Raw genomic sequence first — 15,773 nt, forward strand, 5'->3', positions numbered from 1 at the left:
GAGTGGAACCAGATGTGTAAAAGAATCACTGTTTCCCCAGTAGTGAGATGTTCGCTGTAATATAAGGAGGCTAGTTTTATTTATTCAAAAGATTTGTCAACATATGGAAACCTATTTGATACAGTTTTTTGAGCCCTTCCTCTGTTCCCATTTAGTTGTATTAAAATGTAATGCACCAATACTGGTTGTTCAACTGGTTGGCTTATAGTTATTGCACTTCTCTGACTTATCCCCTGTTCCAAAAATTTGTATCAATGCTAGAATAGTTGTCCTTCTCAACCTGGAGCATTCATATAGAATTTAGAGGTCACTAAACTTTAATGCCTGTAACTTTCAGAACTATGTGTGAACCAGATTGAGTGTGAAATAATAGTGAGTGTGGTGCCTGCTGTAAACTGGAGCCTGCAAACTCCTTATAAAAGTATTTAGGTCCACTTACAAACAACATCTTAACCAAACGAAACACTCAGATATGAATTAATTCAACCCAAGGGATTAAGTATACAACACTGCATGAAAATTGAATGTTGATAGATATTTGAGTACCTTAGAAGTTAGTATAATATTAACATATTATCAGGATCCAGTTAAATACTATTCTATTTCTTTAATTATTCCTTCTGTGAGCAACACTATTTTCAAAGACAGTGAAGGGGTGCAGGCTCTGATACTTGTCTTCAGAAATACTCCTTTAAACATAAAAGGTATAACGAAACCATGCCTCAAGATCTGTTTCAAGGTCAAATATGGTTATCCCTGTTTTGTAAGTGGGAAAATTAACTCGCTGGGGAAACTTAAATGTGCTATAAAAGACTTCTAAGAAATTAAATTACATGCTTTGGAAGTCTAGCACTTCAAAGTTGATATTAGAGATTATAAAGGTTTTAAAGTTCATGAATTGTTCTTTGGGGAAAAATACTAGAGAAACCATCAAGGTTTTGCACAGAGGCGCTGCCAGGGTTTCCTAAAGCTCACCCTCAGGTGCGAGAGCCATTGCAGGTGTTGATCTGGCCTTTGTGGCTGTCCAGGCATGTCTTCTTCTTCCCTACCTCCTCTTTGTTTGCCCTCCTGAAGTTGTGATCTCGGGGGATGAGGTTCCTCTTCCAGAACAGAGGCATAGAGAAGAACCTCTGGGTCAAAGGCATTGCATGTGGCTCTTTACTCTTTCCTGTAACTCCCATATCCAATCACGATGTCCTGGTGGCCTCTGTGTGTGCACTATGCAGTGCTCAGACTGTTCCACGCTTGCTTCAAATGAAAGGCCAAGCTCTGTGGACCACTTTTCCACCTTCTCTGTCTTTCATTTTGTTTTTGCTGTTTCTCCCTATTCAGCAGCTTCACGTAAATAGATTGGATTACGAATTGATGCAGGCCTATGGGTTGTTGCTAGGACAAAAAACCCGGGCTTTGTTTAGAAAATGACATTTGTTCTCCAGCTTTCTCCTGAAAACATAAGAGTCTCTCCTTTTTAAAATTTTTCTTTCCACTCAGAAACCATGGTAAATATTTCATCATTGGGTAGAACTTAGTGCGGGCTGTATTAGGCACAGTCTCTGTTTCAGGGGTTCTTCTGGAGGCTGATGATGAGGAATCTCTGGATGCAACTTCAGCTGCATGTGTTATCTGGATGCAACTTCAGCTGCATATGTTACTGTGTTTTCACAGGAGGCGATCGGGATCGGATGACCGCAAATCATGAGAGCTACCTCCTCATGGCAAGCACCCAGAATGATATGGAAGACTGGGTGAAGTCTATCCGCCGAGTCATATGGGGACCTTTCGGAGGAGGTGAGTGTACTTTAAAATCATGGAAAAACAGAAAGGTAGACCAAACCTGTTCATTCCTTTCCCCCAGCGAATGTTACTATTAGCTCTTGTATTCAAGTGGGTGAATGTTAAAATAAATTGTAAATTGTTCAACATTATTGTTAGACGTATATCTTCGTAAATCCTACAAGTTTAATTTAGATCATATATAATTAATAATGAACCTTCTTCTGTGAATATGTTGAATGATAAAAATGCGTGGTTTTTCATTTTTAGTTCTGGATTTTCCCATATTACCAACAATACGCAGTTACGGGACTCATACTGTAAAAGTAGATTAGTTAAGAACATCTAGATATGAAGTGAGAAATTTATGACTAGTGGTTCTGGAAGATATCCCAGCCCCCAAATGCTCAATTGTATCAAAGAGGAATGCCAAAACTTTTGATAATAGTCTGATGATTATTGGAGTAAAAACATCCTTTGGATCAGTTAAGTGTTTGTAAATTTGAAAGTAAGTTTTTAAAAGGTTTTATTTAACACAGTGTTGAGAATGCACCATGTCAAGAATGAGCTAAAAAGGTGCTATGCATAGAACTATATACAAAGGAAGAAAAGATAAAAGATGTGATCTTGGTATGCCAAGAAATAGAAAATAGAATCATATAAACAGAAAAATTATTTAACGAAAATGAGCAAATGGACCAAAAAAATAAAAGCACGAAATTATTTATCTACAACCACAATATATTTCCAAGAGCATAATGCCTAATTTTAATATGGTGATATAGTTAAAAATAAGTTGTATTAGGTCAAGTTCACACTTTATAAGCAATTACAATCCTTATATTTATTTTCCATTCTTTTGTATATTGTCAACACCCTGAATTGAGACAGTGATTTTTTTTTCTCTAAACATATCAGATGCTTCTTAGGCTGACTGACCATTTTATATTCTAGAATAACTTCAAAAGCTTAGTTTTAAAAGTTGATAAGTTGAAGTTAAAATAGTAAAGATTCATTGAAAACATGATATTTTACTAGATTAATGACACATGTTTGTAAAGTGTCTATGTTTTAACAGTATCTTCTGTTAGGGAAAGGGAAGATTCCTAACCAGGATGACCATTCATTCCAGTTTCCTTAGTAAGAGCGGTTTACAACTTTTGTCCCAGGCTAATTACTGATCGTGCTACCTTTCACTCCCACAGTGTTCTAGTTTGGATGACAACACATACGGTTACCTTATTCATAACCCAAAATGGCTAGCAAGTGACTATGTAAAATATTTGAAAACACCAGCTGAATCCCCACTCCAGTACCTTAGCAGAGGATTCCTCATAGTTATGCAGTAAGGAGTCCCCCTTTATCCATGGTTTCAGTTGCCACTGGTCAACTGCAATCTGAAAATATTAAATGGAAAATTCTAAAAATAAATAATTCGCAACATTTAAGTTGCACGTCGTTTTTAGTAGCATAATGAAATCTCATGCTGTCCTTCCCAAGATGTGAATCATCCAATTGTCCAGTACATTCACACTGCACACACTACCCGCTGCCCATTAGTAGCCATCTCGGTGATCAGATCGACTGTCACAGTATCCCAGTGCTTGTGCTCAAGAAAGCCTTGTTTTACTTAATAATTGCCCGGAAGGGCAAGAGTAGTGATTCTGGCAATTTGGATATGCCAAAGAGAAGTCATAAAATGTTTCACTTATGTGAAAAGTTCAAAAATTCCTGATTTAAGGAAAAGAAAAAAGTTGGATGCTAAGGTTATCAAGAGCTATAGGACAATGAAATATCTTGAGAGACCATGTTCACATAACTTTTATTATGGTATATTGCTATAATTGTTCTATTTTATTAGAATATTGTTATTGTTGTTAATCTTTTACTATGCCTAATTCATAAATTATACTTTATCATAGGTATGTATGTATATGAAAAATATCGTATATGAAAAATATCGTATATAAAGGGTTCAGTACTATCTGAGATTTCCGGTGTCCAGTGGGGACTTTTATCCCCTATGGATAAGGAGTGGCTACTGTACATGAGAGACACATACTCATCTGGTAATGCTTGCTAGCACCTCCAGGATGAAGGGTTTGTGGGGAGCCTGAGGATGAATCTTTTCAAAGCTCCCGTTGTCTCTAAAGACACTTTTCTCCCCTTTATAATCAGATTTCTGGAATTCCTGAGTTCAGAAGAATCTCTAAAATCTATTGAAGAATATATTTTTGTTGAGCGATTAGTTATATTAAGTGTTAGTTATTTTCTCCCCTTTCTCCTCTTCCACCTGTCACTTCCTGAAAAAAAAAATGAATGTCATCCAGTTAATTTATCCAAATAAATGGCCACAGGCAGTCACATCAACCCAGAAATCTCAGAAATAATTCCAGTGGGACTGGGTGAGCTGTATATGTGAATCTTCAAATTCGTGAACCTGGAAGGGACACTCAAATAGTTGATTGGTCTATAAACTTTATTATATGAGACCTACTTCAGGGATTTTACAAATGCTCGATTTGAATTTACATTTAAAGAGATATGTTTTAGCATATAGCACTCATAATAGAAACAATGCTTCAAAGAATAAATCTTCTCCTGCCCTCTTTGTTTAATAAGTATTATGAGACTGCAAGGCAAGCTTTTAAAGTACTCATTTAATTTGTAAGAAATCTTTTGTGATTTTTCTGAATATCAGAGTTTGCTAAGTTAATACAGCACACAAAACAAAATAGAATGTTAATACTGATAAGAGATCCCAACTGTCAGCCATAATCTTGGGTTTCAGATGATGTATTAATCTGAGGTTTCAAATGTTCCTGTTAATATTAATAAATTCTGTTATTGATTGAATTTTAAACAAATCTTTTAAATTTTAGTTTTAAACAATAAAGTTATACGACTGAAAAACTCTTTTACTTATTTTACACTGTGTATTAAGTTTCCACTTAACATTTCATTGAAATTAACTTTTCTACAGATTTGCAATATTTTAAAACCACTGTTGTAGTTCAACCTCACATTTTGTGGCTTAAGTCTTTAAGACCCAAGGAGGATGAAAAACTTGCCAAGTGTCACACTGCGAGAAGCAGAAGTAGGAAGAAAACCCATGTGTTCCTCCTGCTTTACAGCAAAATAGTGTGATCTATTACTTCTATTGTGGTAGTAAAAAACCCACAATTATAAGTGCATGCCTTATTGATCATATATTCTTCAGTATATGAAAAATAATAAAAGTTTTTAAACATACAATAATTAGAATTAATATAGTTTTATGAGTCCTTCAAAAATACTAGAATTGATACCATCGAGCAATTAGAAAAAAAAATCCGAAACAACCCAAATGTCCATCAACAGATGAATGAATAAACAGAATGTGAAGTATCCAAAGAATGGATTATTATTAAGCCATAAAAAGGAATGAAGTACTGATCAATACAACACCACGAATGAAGCTTGAAAACATTGTGCTAAGTGAAAGAAGCCAATCACAAAAGAGCACATTTTATGATTCCATTCATATGAAAGTATAGAACAAGGAAATCTACAAAGACAGAAAATAGACTAGTGGTTGCTTAGAGCTGGGATGGGGGGATGAGGGGGTAAGGGAGAGATAGCCAAAAGATACAGGGTTTATTTTTAAAATGAAAATGTTCTAGAATTAACTGTGGTGATGGTTGCAAGTATCTGTGAATATACTAAAAACCATTGAATTGTACGTTTTAAACTGGGGAATTCTACGGTATGGGAATTATATCTCAATAAAGCTGTTTAAAAAATTCTGAATTGTCATAATCACCCTTCATAAGAGAATGCACTTTCCCTTCCTATCTTAGTTATGAAACCCAGGCCCTGTTAATACTAAATGAAAAGCACTTGATTAGATGGCATCTGTAAGGACATTTAGAAGAGGAGGTGACATATCACTCTGATTTATCAATCACAGTATACCACCTTTGGATACGTTTTAAATGTATCTATTATAAAGAGGGCATTTCATTGTGGCAATTTTTTTGACCTGAGTTTTTAAAAAGCTAAAGTTTTTCATGAGGCACTTAAGCTTATCTTTATTCAGGTTGCACATATATGCAAAATATTCCCTCTTTGCCATTACAATAATAGACATTAGATTAAAATATAGGAGACACCTGAGGAGCTTGTCTAGTTCTTCAGTCTCCTAGAAATTAAAAACTATTAGGTGGAAATGTAAATAAAATGTAGGGTTTTGGAATGATAGGCCTTTCCTTTGTATTAAAATGAATTTATAAAATACTCATATGGAGCAGGGAACCAAGGGAAAGGTGAAAAGTATTGAATCTAGATAGCTCAACTTTGTGCCACTTGCTGAAAACCCACGCACAGTTGCTCCTCTAGTAATAATGCTAATTGAGAGGCACATGGTTTCTGCATAAAAGTCAAATTCAAAAATCTGAATGTCAAACATTTATTTAGCCTTGGGAAGGTTTAGTTTTCCTTCCTTCCTTCCTTCCTTCCTTCCTTCCTTCCTTCCTTCCTTCCTTCCTTCCTTCCTCCCTCCCTCCCTCCCTTCCTCCCTCCCTCCCTTTCTTCCTTCCTCCCTTCTCCTTCCCTCCTTTCCTCCCTTCCTTCCTTGTGTACTTTTATACTGGGTTTCTGTTCAATTGTTTTTGAGGCAATGTTTATGGAAGTGTCTAGTCCAGGATCTGAGATCTGAGGAGAGTGATAATTCATTAATAGTTTTTTTGTTTTGTTTTGTTTTTTTGGAGACAGAGTCTCCTTCTGTTGCCCAGGCTGGAGTGCAATGGCGCAATCGCGGCTCACTGTAACCTCTGTCTCCTGGTTCCAGTGATTCTCCTGCCTCAGCCTCCCCAGTAGCTGACATTACAGTCGCCTGCCAGCACATCCAGCTAAATTTTTTTTGTATTTTTAGTAGAGATGGGGTTTCACCATGTTGGCCAGGCTGGTCTCAAACTCCTGACCTCAGGTGATCCACCCACCTCAGCCTCCCAAAGTGCTGGGATTACAGGTGTGAGCCATTGTGCCCGGCCCAATAGTTCTTGTAGCTCTAATTGCTTAGCCTAATGTTAGCTACTGCCAAAATCAAGTCTTTCCTGTCTATTTCTGCCTCCTAATAAAAAGAGTTGATTCAGAGACCCAGCAAGGCACTAAGAATACTATTTGTGAATAATCCTTACAATGAACAATTGGCATGTAGGCAGACAGAGGTTAATTAAGAGGCAACGTGGTCAGGCAACGTGCACAGACCAAGTGCACAATCTTGGATATGTAGTTTTACTTCCCTTGCCTTTGGTTTTACTCACTTGTGAAATAAGAAAATTAGAAGAAAAAAAATGCTTTCACTTCCCAGCTCCAAAATCCTATGATTACAGGAGTTCCCTGCAGATCAGTGTTCAGGTCAGTGGATTTTTCTGTTGGCTGAAGTGCTTGAAGGGCAGCACCGTCTCTGTCTTCGTGGTGCTGAGTTACACTTTGTGGTTCTTTATTTTCTTAGCAGCGTGCTGTGACACAGAAGGTAAAATGCCATTTGAACCACAGGGTAGAACTAAATAATAATAATCCTTTCAATGACAAAAGATTACCTACATGGGCATGCTAGTCAGAGTAATGATGTTTTTAATGGAAGGACCTTTTTAACACTCCTCATAGTCTCGTAAAGCTTCTGCCAAATGGCTGGGAAGGAACACAGAGGCCTCGGGGGTCAGTTGGGGTTAAGGCACTAGCATTCCAAATCAGTTCATGGAACAGCCAGGTGGATGAATGATTAACCCAGCAAGTAAATTGTTCAGTGAGTAGGACTGAGAGGCTTGGTGGACATGGGGGCTGGGGTGCAGAAAGTACGTGCAAGAGCATGGAAGAGTGTTGAAAACAGAATTGGTTTGCAAACCATGCCCAGAGAAACATATATGTGTGTGTAAATACACACACAAATACGTGTTGATGTGTTTGCAGCTTTACCCACAGACTCTTTGCCACTGGATTTTAAATATTTTTCTGTTTTACAGACACATACATACACATGTATAAATATGTTTTCAGGGTATGCATGTTAAATCAGTGCTCACAAATGAATTCAATTACAAATCATTTGAAAAAAAGTAAAACTTTTATGAGAGGAGAATAAATGCAAGTTTGAAGGGGCAAAAAGTTTATCCCCTGGGGGTTGGTTTGGTGCCCTGTGATTTCTGGAGGGGCTGAGCCAGCCAGCTGTAAAAGTGCTGCACAAGACAAGAGCTGAGAAGTCAACACAAAGTCAAAAGAAAAAGAAAGGGGTTCGTACCGCAGCGTGGCATTCTCCCTCCTCCCCTCATCCTGTTGTGACTGCACCTGCTGAATGTGACCGGCGGGCACTGGAAGCAGCTGCAGCCACAGCCTTGGTGAGGAGCAACCGCAGCCCTGCCAGCTCCCTCCCAGTTCTCATTGAGAAAAGGGGAGACGGAGCAGGAGGAGGGGGAGGAGATGCTCCCTGCAAAGCTGCCTCCCCCCACAGATCCAAAGAGCCTCTTGGAATGGGCACTCGACTGTTCTGACGTGGTGATTCTCTCGGGAGTTTGAAGACAGAAAGGAAAGGGGAGAAACCTGCAGAGAGCATCAAAGGATGAGGGGTGCTATAAAAGAAGCAGGGGAGTCCTTTGAAAGAAATCTATCATGCACTGAAATGCTTTCTGGAGAAGGTGCCATTATTTTCCTCCCCTCTTGCTCAGATGAAAGGAGCCAGCAAGGACTGTCCTGAAGTATTCCTCAGGGGCTTTTTTGTCATTGTTCCTCTTTCCTCTTGCACAGGGCTATTTGCTGACCTTTCCAGAGGAATCTCAGTCCAGCTGAGAAGACAGTTCTTAATAAAAACAAAAAAATGCAAAAACCAATTCCTGCTGTTTGAATGGGAATGGTAGCTTGCTTGCTGCAGTTCTTTTCCTGTGACATTTTGGAATGTCTGCAGAAACTTAAAAAAAAAAAAAAAAAAAAAAAAAAAAAAACCTTAAAAACTCCCTGGATTAGGCAAGAGAAAAGGAAGTTTTTTTGCTAAAAAGGAGTAAATGAGAGGTGATAACTTATCCCTAAGCCAGGACCTGGATGATCAAAACCTTCAAGTTCTAGGAATCAGCACTTCAAAAATAACAAATAAACAAGCATGAGGAGTGGCTGTGGGGTTTCGCTCAGAGGCAGGTTTTAAAGGAAGCCAAAACCGGGTTCAGAACTTCGGGCCTGTACGATGCCTGAAGACAGGAATTCTGGGGGGTGCCCAGCTGGTGCCTTAGCCTCAACTCCTTTCATCCCTAAAACTACATACAGAAGAATCAAACGGTGTTTTAGTTTTCGGAAAGGTAGGTAGATGGTATATTCATGTCCTTTTTATAAATATAAATAATATTCTCTTAGGCTTTAAGGTCTGTTTATGCTCAGATAAAATGGGAATTTGGAAACCAAGAGCTTAGGACTGTACAAGAGTGATTTGTGCTTATCCTTGCTTGTCTATACTTATTTTCTGAGGTTCATTTAAATGTGTATATTATTGTCTGTGAATAGGTGGGGTAGGTGGGGCTTAAAAAATAGTAATCCTATGGGGATCACCTTGACTGACAGGGGACTAAGTAAGCTGGGCTGACCGTCCTCAGGGGAGGGGCCAGAGTGATCTTGGGCCCTTCCTAGACCCAAATCAAGCAGCCACGTTCTGACCCCTCAAAACAGGGCCCTCGAAAATCCCTGTGCTGTGTTCCCGTCACCTTGTTTTGATTCTGGCTGCCTGTGCTTGCCTCACCTCCCCTGTTGAGAAAAATTTGATAATCGAATTATCCATGCTGACCCATTTTCAAGAGGCTTTCAACCATATTGATGAATATTTGCTGGGAATAGGAGTCACCCTGACTTTTCAAATATATCACAAGGTGGCACTGGGAGAGGGTGAAGATAAGAACTATCAGGAATGGGGGGTGAGAACATAGAACAACTTATGATCAATAAAAGAAACGAAGACATTTCTGAATTGACTTATTTGGGGGGAGTTAGAGAATACAAAATAGGTAAACTAAAATGTTTTCAGGAAAGGTTTATGGATCAAAATATTTAAAAATATCTTTTTGCTTTAAAATAAGGATTATTAAATGGAATGGCTGTTTAAGTAGAAACTAAGTAATTATAATGTTAATGACATGTATAATAAGCTAATAATTTAGTCAGGTGCTGAGTTGAATGACATCTAGGGTTTTTCTCCCCCACATTTTTTTTTGATTTGCCACCCATTAATTAATCTTCCCTAGTTAGTAACTAACAAAAAAAAAATAAGAAAAATCAAAATTACAAAATACAGGGGAAACTTTTTTTTTTAAGGAAACCATTGTTCCTGCAGAGTGGTTTCCTTTGCGTAGCTAAGACCTGGCAACAATCACCATCATATATTTTCAGCAAGGATTTCAGGTGTTAATTTACCTTCCTATCTCATCCACAAAGATAATGATAATTAAATGAGAGTTGCGTGTCTCATGTTTTTATAGATCTATAGGGATTTTCTGAATACCATAGGATTGCATCACTGATAGAGAAATTAACAATGACAGAAATTTTTAAAGGCTCAGGGACTAATTGCTTAAAGGATAATTTCCCCTTCTAGTTCCCCAGCCCATCAGAAACTAAATTGGTTCTATCCAAACACGACTTTTCAGGGTTACTGCTGTCCATTTGTAACATGAGATGTTTGGAGGATTATTAATGTATCTTTAAAGGACTTTTTTTTTTTGGCCTTTGTCACCTTCCCGTCTCCCATATAATCCTTGTGAACACACTGCTGTTCCCGATGCCTTCCTCCCTTTCTCCTTAAATACCAAGCGGGGAAGGCAGTGCCTGGGAAGAACATTCCCATGACTGGCAAATGGCCAACACCAGGTAGGGCACAGCTTCCATCTATCCTGTCCTGGGGGGCTATTTTTAAAGGCTGTCTTTTTCTCTTCGAAGCCTTAGCAGTTTGGGGAATGTCCAGCGTTTGAACCAGGATGAATAGTTTTTTTATTTACAAAGATGTATTCTGCTTTCTGTCGAAAGGAGAAAGGAGAGGAGGTGCAGGAAGCATTCAGCAGTTTTACGTTTCCTTTCCATTCTCTGGAGCCCGCTGCATCCCAGGCTCTTTCTGTTCAAGGGCTGCGTGCCCACAGTTCTGCAGTGGGGTCCTGGGAGCACAAGCGCTCAGCTGCTGCAGCCCCAACCCGCCGCCACCTTGCTCTTGCTGCACTCATCACTCAGGGCCGCAGCAGCATGACGCACAGGAGTTTTACATCTTTCTTGAAGGTCTGGCCTTGAAAAGAATGAACTCGCCTCTCAATTCTGGGTTCCTAACACCATGCCACCTTAAGAAGAGTGTGTTCTTTTGTGCTTTATTTAATCTCCTGGGTACTTAAGTGTTTCAAGAAGTGGCCTGGGTTTCTGCGTTCCTCTCCCAAGCCCTTCCGGGAGCATCAGCTTAAGTCATTTTAAGGAATGCAATAAGGAGAATGTATGAAGCCAGGAAAAATGCCTAGAGGTAAAAAAAATGTTGACGTGGCTACTTTTCCTGATCCACATGTAAAATATATATATATATATATATATATATATATATATATATATATATATATATATATATATGTTTACTGTTGTCAAAAGTAGGCCAACAGCGGAGGAGACATGCTGCATTTCTAGCGGTTTTAGAAATTCTGTCAGGATAAAATGTGGAGTTGAGTAAAAGTTTCCAGAGGCCTGGTTACCTTAGAGCTTGCATGTTGTGCAAGCTGAAACTCACCTCTCAGAGCACCTTTCTCTTCCAGACCTCTTCTGTCCTTTGCTGCCCTTTCATCTCTCATTCTTTGTTTGGGTACTAATTAAGGTCACTGAAAATGATTTCCCAGTGGTTTGAAAAATCCAGGAACCAAGAAATATATATTAGGCAGGAAGCTCGGGATTGTGGTGCTTTGAATTTATGTTCCGTTGAGATAATGATGATAAGTGAATTTTTTACCCTGTTGATTTTGAAACTACAATTTTTCTTTACCTCTCTAATATGACTATTAGCAGTATAACTGATCCCTTGATTACCTGGGAATGCATAACACTGCGGTATGAGCACTTGGGTCTAGTCATAAGAGGCTAAATTCCTTGATTGTTGTGATCCCAGGATGCTAAATTAGATTTTTAAAGTCCACCTCTATCCTGATTTTTTCATGAACTACTCCTTTCTTGGAGATAAGTTATCATCAGGTCCTCAGTGGCTTTTCCTACACAGCAACCACTTAGTGATCATGCACCATTGCTTCTTCTTTATGTCCTTCCAGCTCCATTTCCATTTCCATCACCTCAGCTCTTTGTGCCTTTATTGCTCCATGTATGCAACTTACTTTAACCTAAGTAGTGGCTTTTCAAGACAGCATTCATCCTCACCTCTGTGCACCCCCAGCACTCTTCACAAATTCCTACAACACACAAGCCATCTTGTGAAGCATTTCCCTATCTGTATTTCTAAAACAGTGCTGTCAAGCAACTTTCCACAGCTCAAAGATTTTTATGATCCCCTATTGCTCACAGGAAAAAGTTATATTTCAAGTAACTATAAAGGCCCTCCAAATTCTAACAATTCCCTGGAGTATAAGCCCCCTAATTCCCCAGACTATTTCAATCCTTTCTCCTAAACATATGTCCTACACCACTTCTTCATGTCTCTTCACTTTGTTTCCTCTGCTATAATGCTTTCTTCTCCATTGTCTATCTCAACTTTATGCTCTCTTCAAGGCATCACTGGCTCTAATTTCTTCAGCAAGCTTTCTCTGTTTACCAATTATGTGCTCCTAACTCTATAGCTCTTATGTTTTATTTTTATTTATTTATTTGTTTGTTTGTTTTGAAATGATCTTATTCTGTCATCGAGGCTGGAGTGCGGTGGCGCAATCTCAGTTCACAGCAACCTCCACCTCCCGGGTTCAAGTGATTCTCCTAGCTCAGCCTCCTGAGTAGCTGGGATTACAGGTGCCCACCACCACACCCAGCTAATTTTTGTATTTTTAGTAGAGATGGGGTTTCATCACGTTGGCCAGGCTGGTCTCAAACTCCTGACCTCTAGTAATCCTCCCACCTTGGCCTCCCAAAGTGCTAGAATTATAGGTGCAAGCCACCATGCCCAGCCTACAGCTCTTACATTTTATATATGCTGATTCTTGGCCACTGTATCCTCATAGCCACCTTGAGGTACTGTATACACGTTTGTAGTATACACACATGCACCTATGCACACACACACACACATTCATTCCCAAAGTGGAGAATGGCAATAGGTCTGTTCAATCAGGGATTCAAGATTGATTACAAACTGGTGAGGTACAGTGTTACTATCTATCTATTCCCACAAGTCCATAGGCAATAGAATGTCTTTACAGTGGTGGTGGACAAGACCAACATCCTCTTTAAAATTTGTTGTATGTTATATATGTTGTAATCACATTTATGAAAATGGATTTGTCCAACAAAACACCACTATCCAAATCTATACAATTTTAAACTGTGTATAAATGACTAGCTCATTAATTCATATATCAATGTTTTATGGAGCCTCTACCAAGTGGTGCTGAGAATGAGAAGGTAAACAAACAGGTTGTCTCAAATCTATGAATTCACAGACTCCTTGGAATAACGAAACATAAATAAGTACTTTGTGATAAGCACCACACCAAATTATCTATTAAGTTGTAGGTGCCCCTGAACAAAAGGCTGACCACAGGTTCCTGTGGAAACCCAGTGATTCACATAAACTAAAGAAAATCGGGTTTGGTCTTTGAAAGTTACAAAAAGACATTTTCTCCCATGTGATACTAAGATAATAGTGAGAATGCCTTGGAAAAATTATGTTTGAATTCAATTAACATAACATAGTGAAAAATGAAAGACTTTTAGAATCATATGGAGTTGTGTTTTTATCCCAAATTTGCCACTTTCTAGATGTGTGACCTCAGACAGGTCACCTACCATCTTCAAATCTGTTTCTCTGTTTCTAGAAAAGGGACCCCCTTGTAGGATGTCTGTGAATGCCAAATAAAGAAATACATGCAACTTGCCTGACTTGGAACCTAGTGTGTATAATTGCTCCACTGGTCAAAGACCTAGTCCACTGGGTCGCTATGTACACCTTCTAACACTTTCTTAATCTTTCCTGGCATTTATTATTCTCCTTCCTTCCCCCCTCTGACTTTGAAAAGAGTAAAGGTTCTATCAACATTCACTGGTTATGATAGACCCTGAGCTCCTTGGAGTAAAGGCTTTCTATCTATGTAATATTTTGTGGCTATTTAGAAAGTTTGTGATAGAGTGAAGTAAGCTTTGCCTCGCTTTGTTTCTTAGTTCTGTACTAAAATGGATGTATTTTACTTTGATTTGCCCATTTGCTATGGGTGAATGTTCATTTTAATGGAAAATTCTTACCACCCTGGTGATACCAGGATTTATTCTGCTAGCAGAGTTGCAGTAAGCAGAGGATAAGTCAAGGCAAATTCCCACTATGGCTGAGTATGTGATCTACAGACAAGAAGGGATAAGGAACTCAAAATTAATGGCACGACCCAAGAACTATCAATGAGTTTCATTTGACATTGGAATTATTCATTTATTTTCTATAATTGGGAAGGTAAAGTGTTTTGTTTCCATGCATGCATTTATTCCATAAATGTTTATGGAGCATCTGTGTGTCACCCATCTTGATAAGTTCCAGGGACATAAACAAAAGGCCTTGACTGTGGTAAAATAGAATTAAAGCTTTGGAGTCCTTTACACCTGGGACCAATCCCAGTGTGGTTCTTGTGTCTGTGGCACCTTGCCTAAACCTCCCCTCCCCGAAGCTCATAGGATAGATATACAGTATGTAGCTGCTTTCTAATATTTATAATAATAATAATAAATGTAAAACAATTATTTCATTATGATAAATGTAAAAATAAAATCCTCTTTTTACTAGTTCAGCACTGGTTAGGCATCTAAATAAATAATTTCCATGCAAAATGTTAAGGAATAAAGAAACGTATCAAGCTTTGGGTCTAGAGTAAGGGATGAGGCAATGGAATGTCAGTAAAGACTTGACACAGAAGATGTATGAGTTGACTCTTACAGGATAAGGTTTCCTATGCTGACTTACAAGGGCAGGACCTACCTTCTAGAAGGAGGCATGAAGACATGACAAGCAATACATAGTTCAGCATAGTTTGAGAGCATATTGTTTGTGAGGAAGCAGAAGAAATGAGAGTGGAGATGCCACAGTGCCTGGCACACCATGGATGCCACCTAAACATTGTTGACTGAATGGAGGATGAAGAGGCTGAGATCAGCTTGTGGGGATTTTATTTCATAAAAGGGAATGTGGTTGCGAAGACAGGCCAGTGGGCACCATTGGAAGAGGTGAAGCAGAAGAGTGGCATGATCCGATTGAAATATTACGAAGTCCACCGTGGCAGCACTTGGCTGGATTGGGAACTCTGCTCTTCAAAAAATCATGGAAGAAATACTGAATATCTAATCTAATGCAGTGGTAAGGAGCTTGGAGGCAACCAGCATGGTGATTAAATGAATAGCTTGAAGGAAAGAGGAATGTAGGTTGATTCTCAGATGGCACTTCAATGTTTTGGGGGGATAGCTTGCACTGATAACCAAAATTAGGATTAAAGGACACAGAACAGGTTTTAAAAAAGAGATGACTTATTCAGCTTTAGAAATTTTGAGTTTGAAAATGTTGGAGCTATCCATATTGAAGGTTCTACTGGGCACCTAGAAATTCAATGCTGGAGATTATAGCAATAGCCCAAATTGAGATACAAACCTGAGAATAATTAATATGTAGTGAAATTAAGTGGAGTCTAGTAGAGTAACTGTATCAGGTAAAGTAAAAACGGAGCTGAGGACAGAACCCAGACAACTATTAAAGGGTGTAGTAGTTAGCACAGTCAAGAAAGAGACTGACAAGGGCATTGAGAGGCAAAAATCATGTGACATGGGAAGTGTCA

At 38.7% G+C, this 15,773-nt stretch overlaps 1 protein-coding gene across 2 annotated transcripts in view; it reads left to right on the forward strand.

Moving 5' to 3' along the window:
* The window catches only part of ARHGAP24 (Rho GTPase activating protein 24), a 521,725-nt gene that overhangs the window by 442,071 nt on the left and 63,881 nt on the right, over nucleotides 1-15,773 (forward strand). The window contains exon 4 of one of the 2 annotated variants that reach the window (XM_003265851.4): nucleotides 1,666-1,788. In XM_003265851.4, the coding sequence (XP_003265899.2) occupies nucleotides 1,666-1,788 (123 nt within the window). Of the gene's footprint in view, nucleotides 1-1,665; nucleotides 1,789-7,963; nucleotides 9,099-15,773 lie in introns of those variants that run through there. The other variant, XM_003265852.3, reaches the window with a different exon arrangement.

This window comes from Nomascus leucogenys, chromosome 9, assembly GCF_006542625.1.
Source record: "Nomascus leucogenys isolate Asia chromosome 9, Asia_NLE_v1, whole genome shotgun sequence".
In the NCBI taxonomy this organism is placed as follows: domain Eukaryota; kingdom Metazoa; phylum Chordata; class Mammalia; order Primates; family Hylobatidae; genus Nomascus; species Nomascus leucogenys.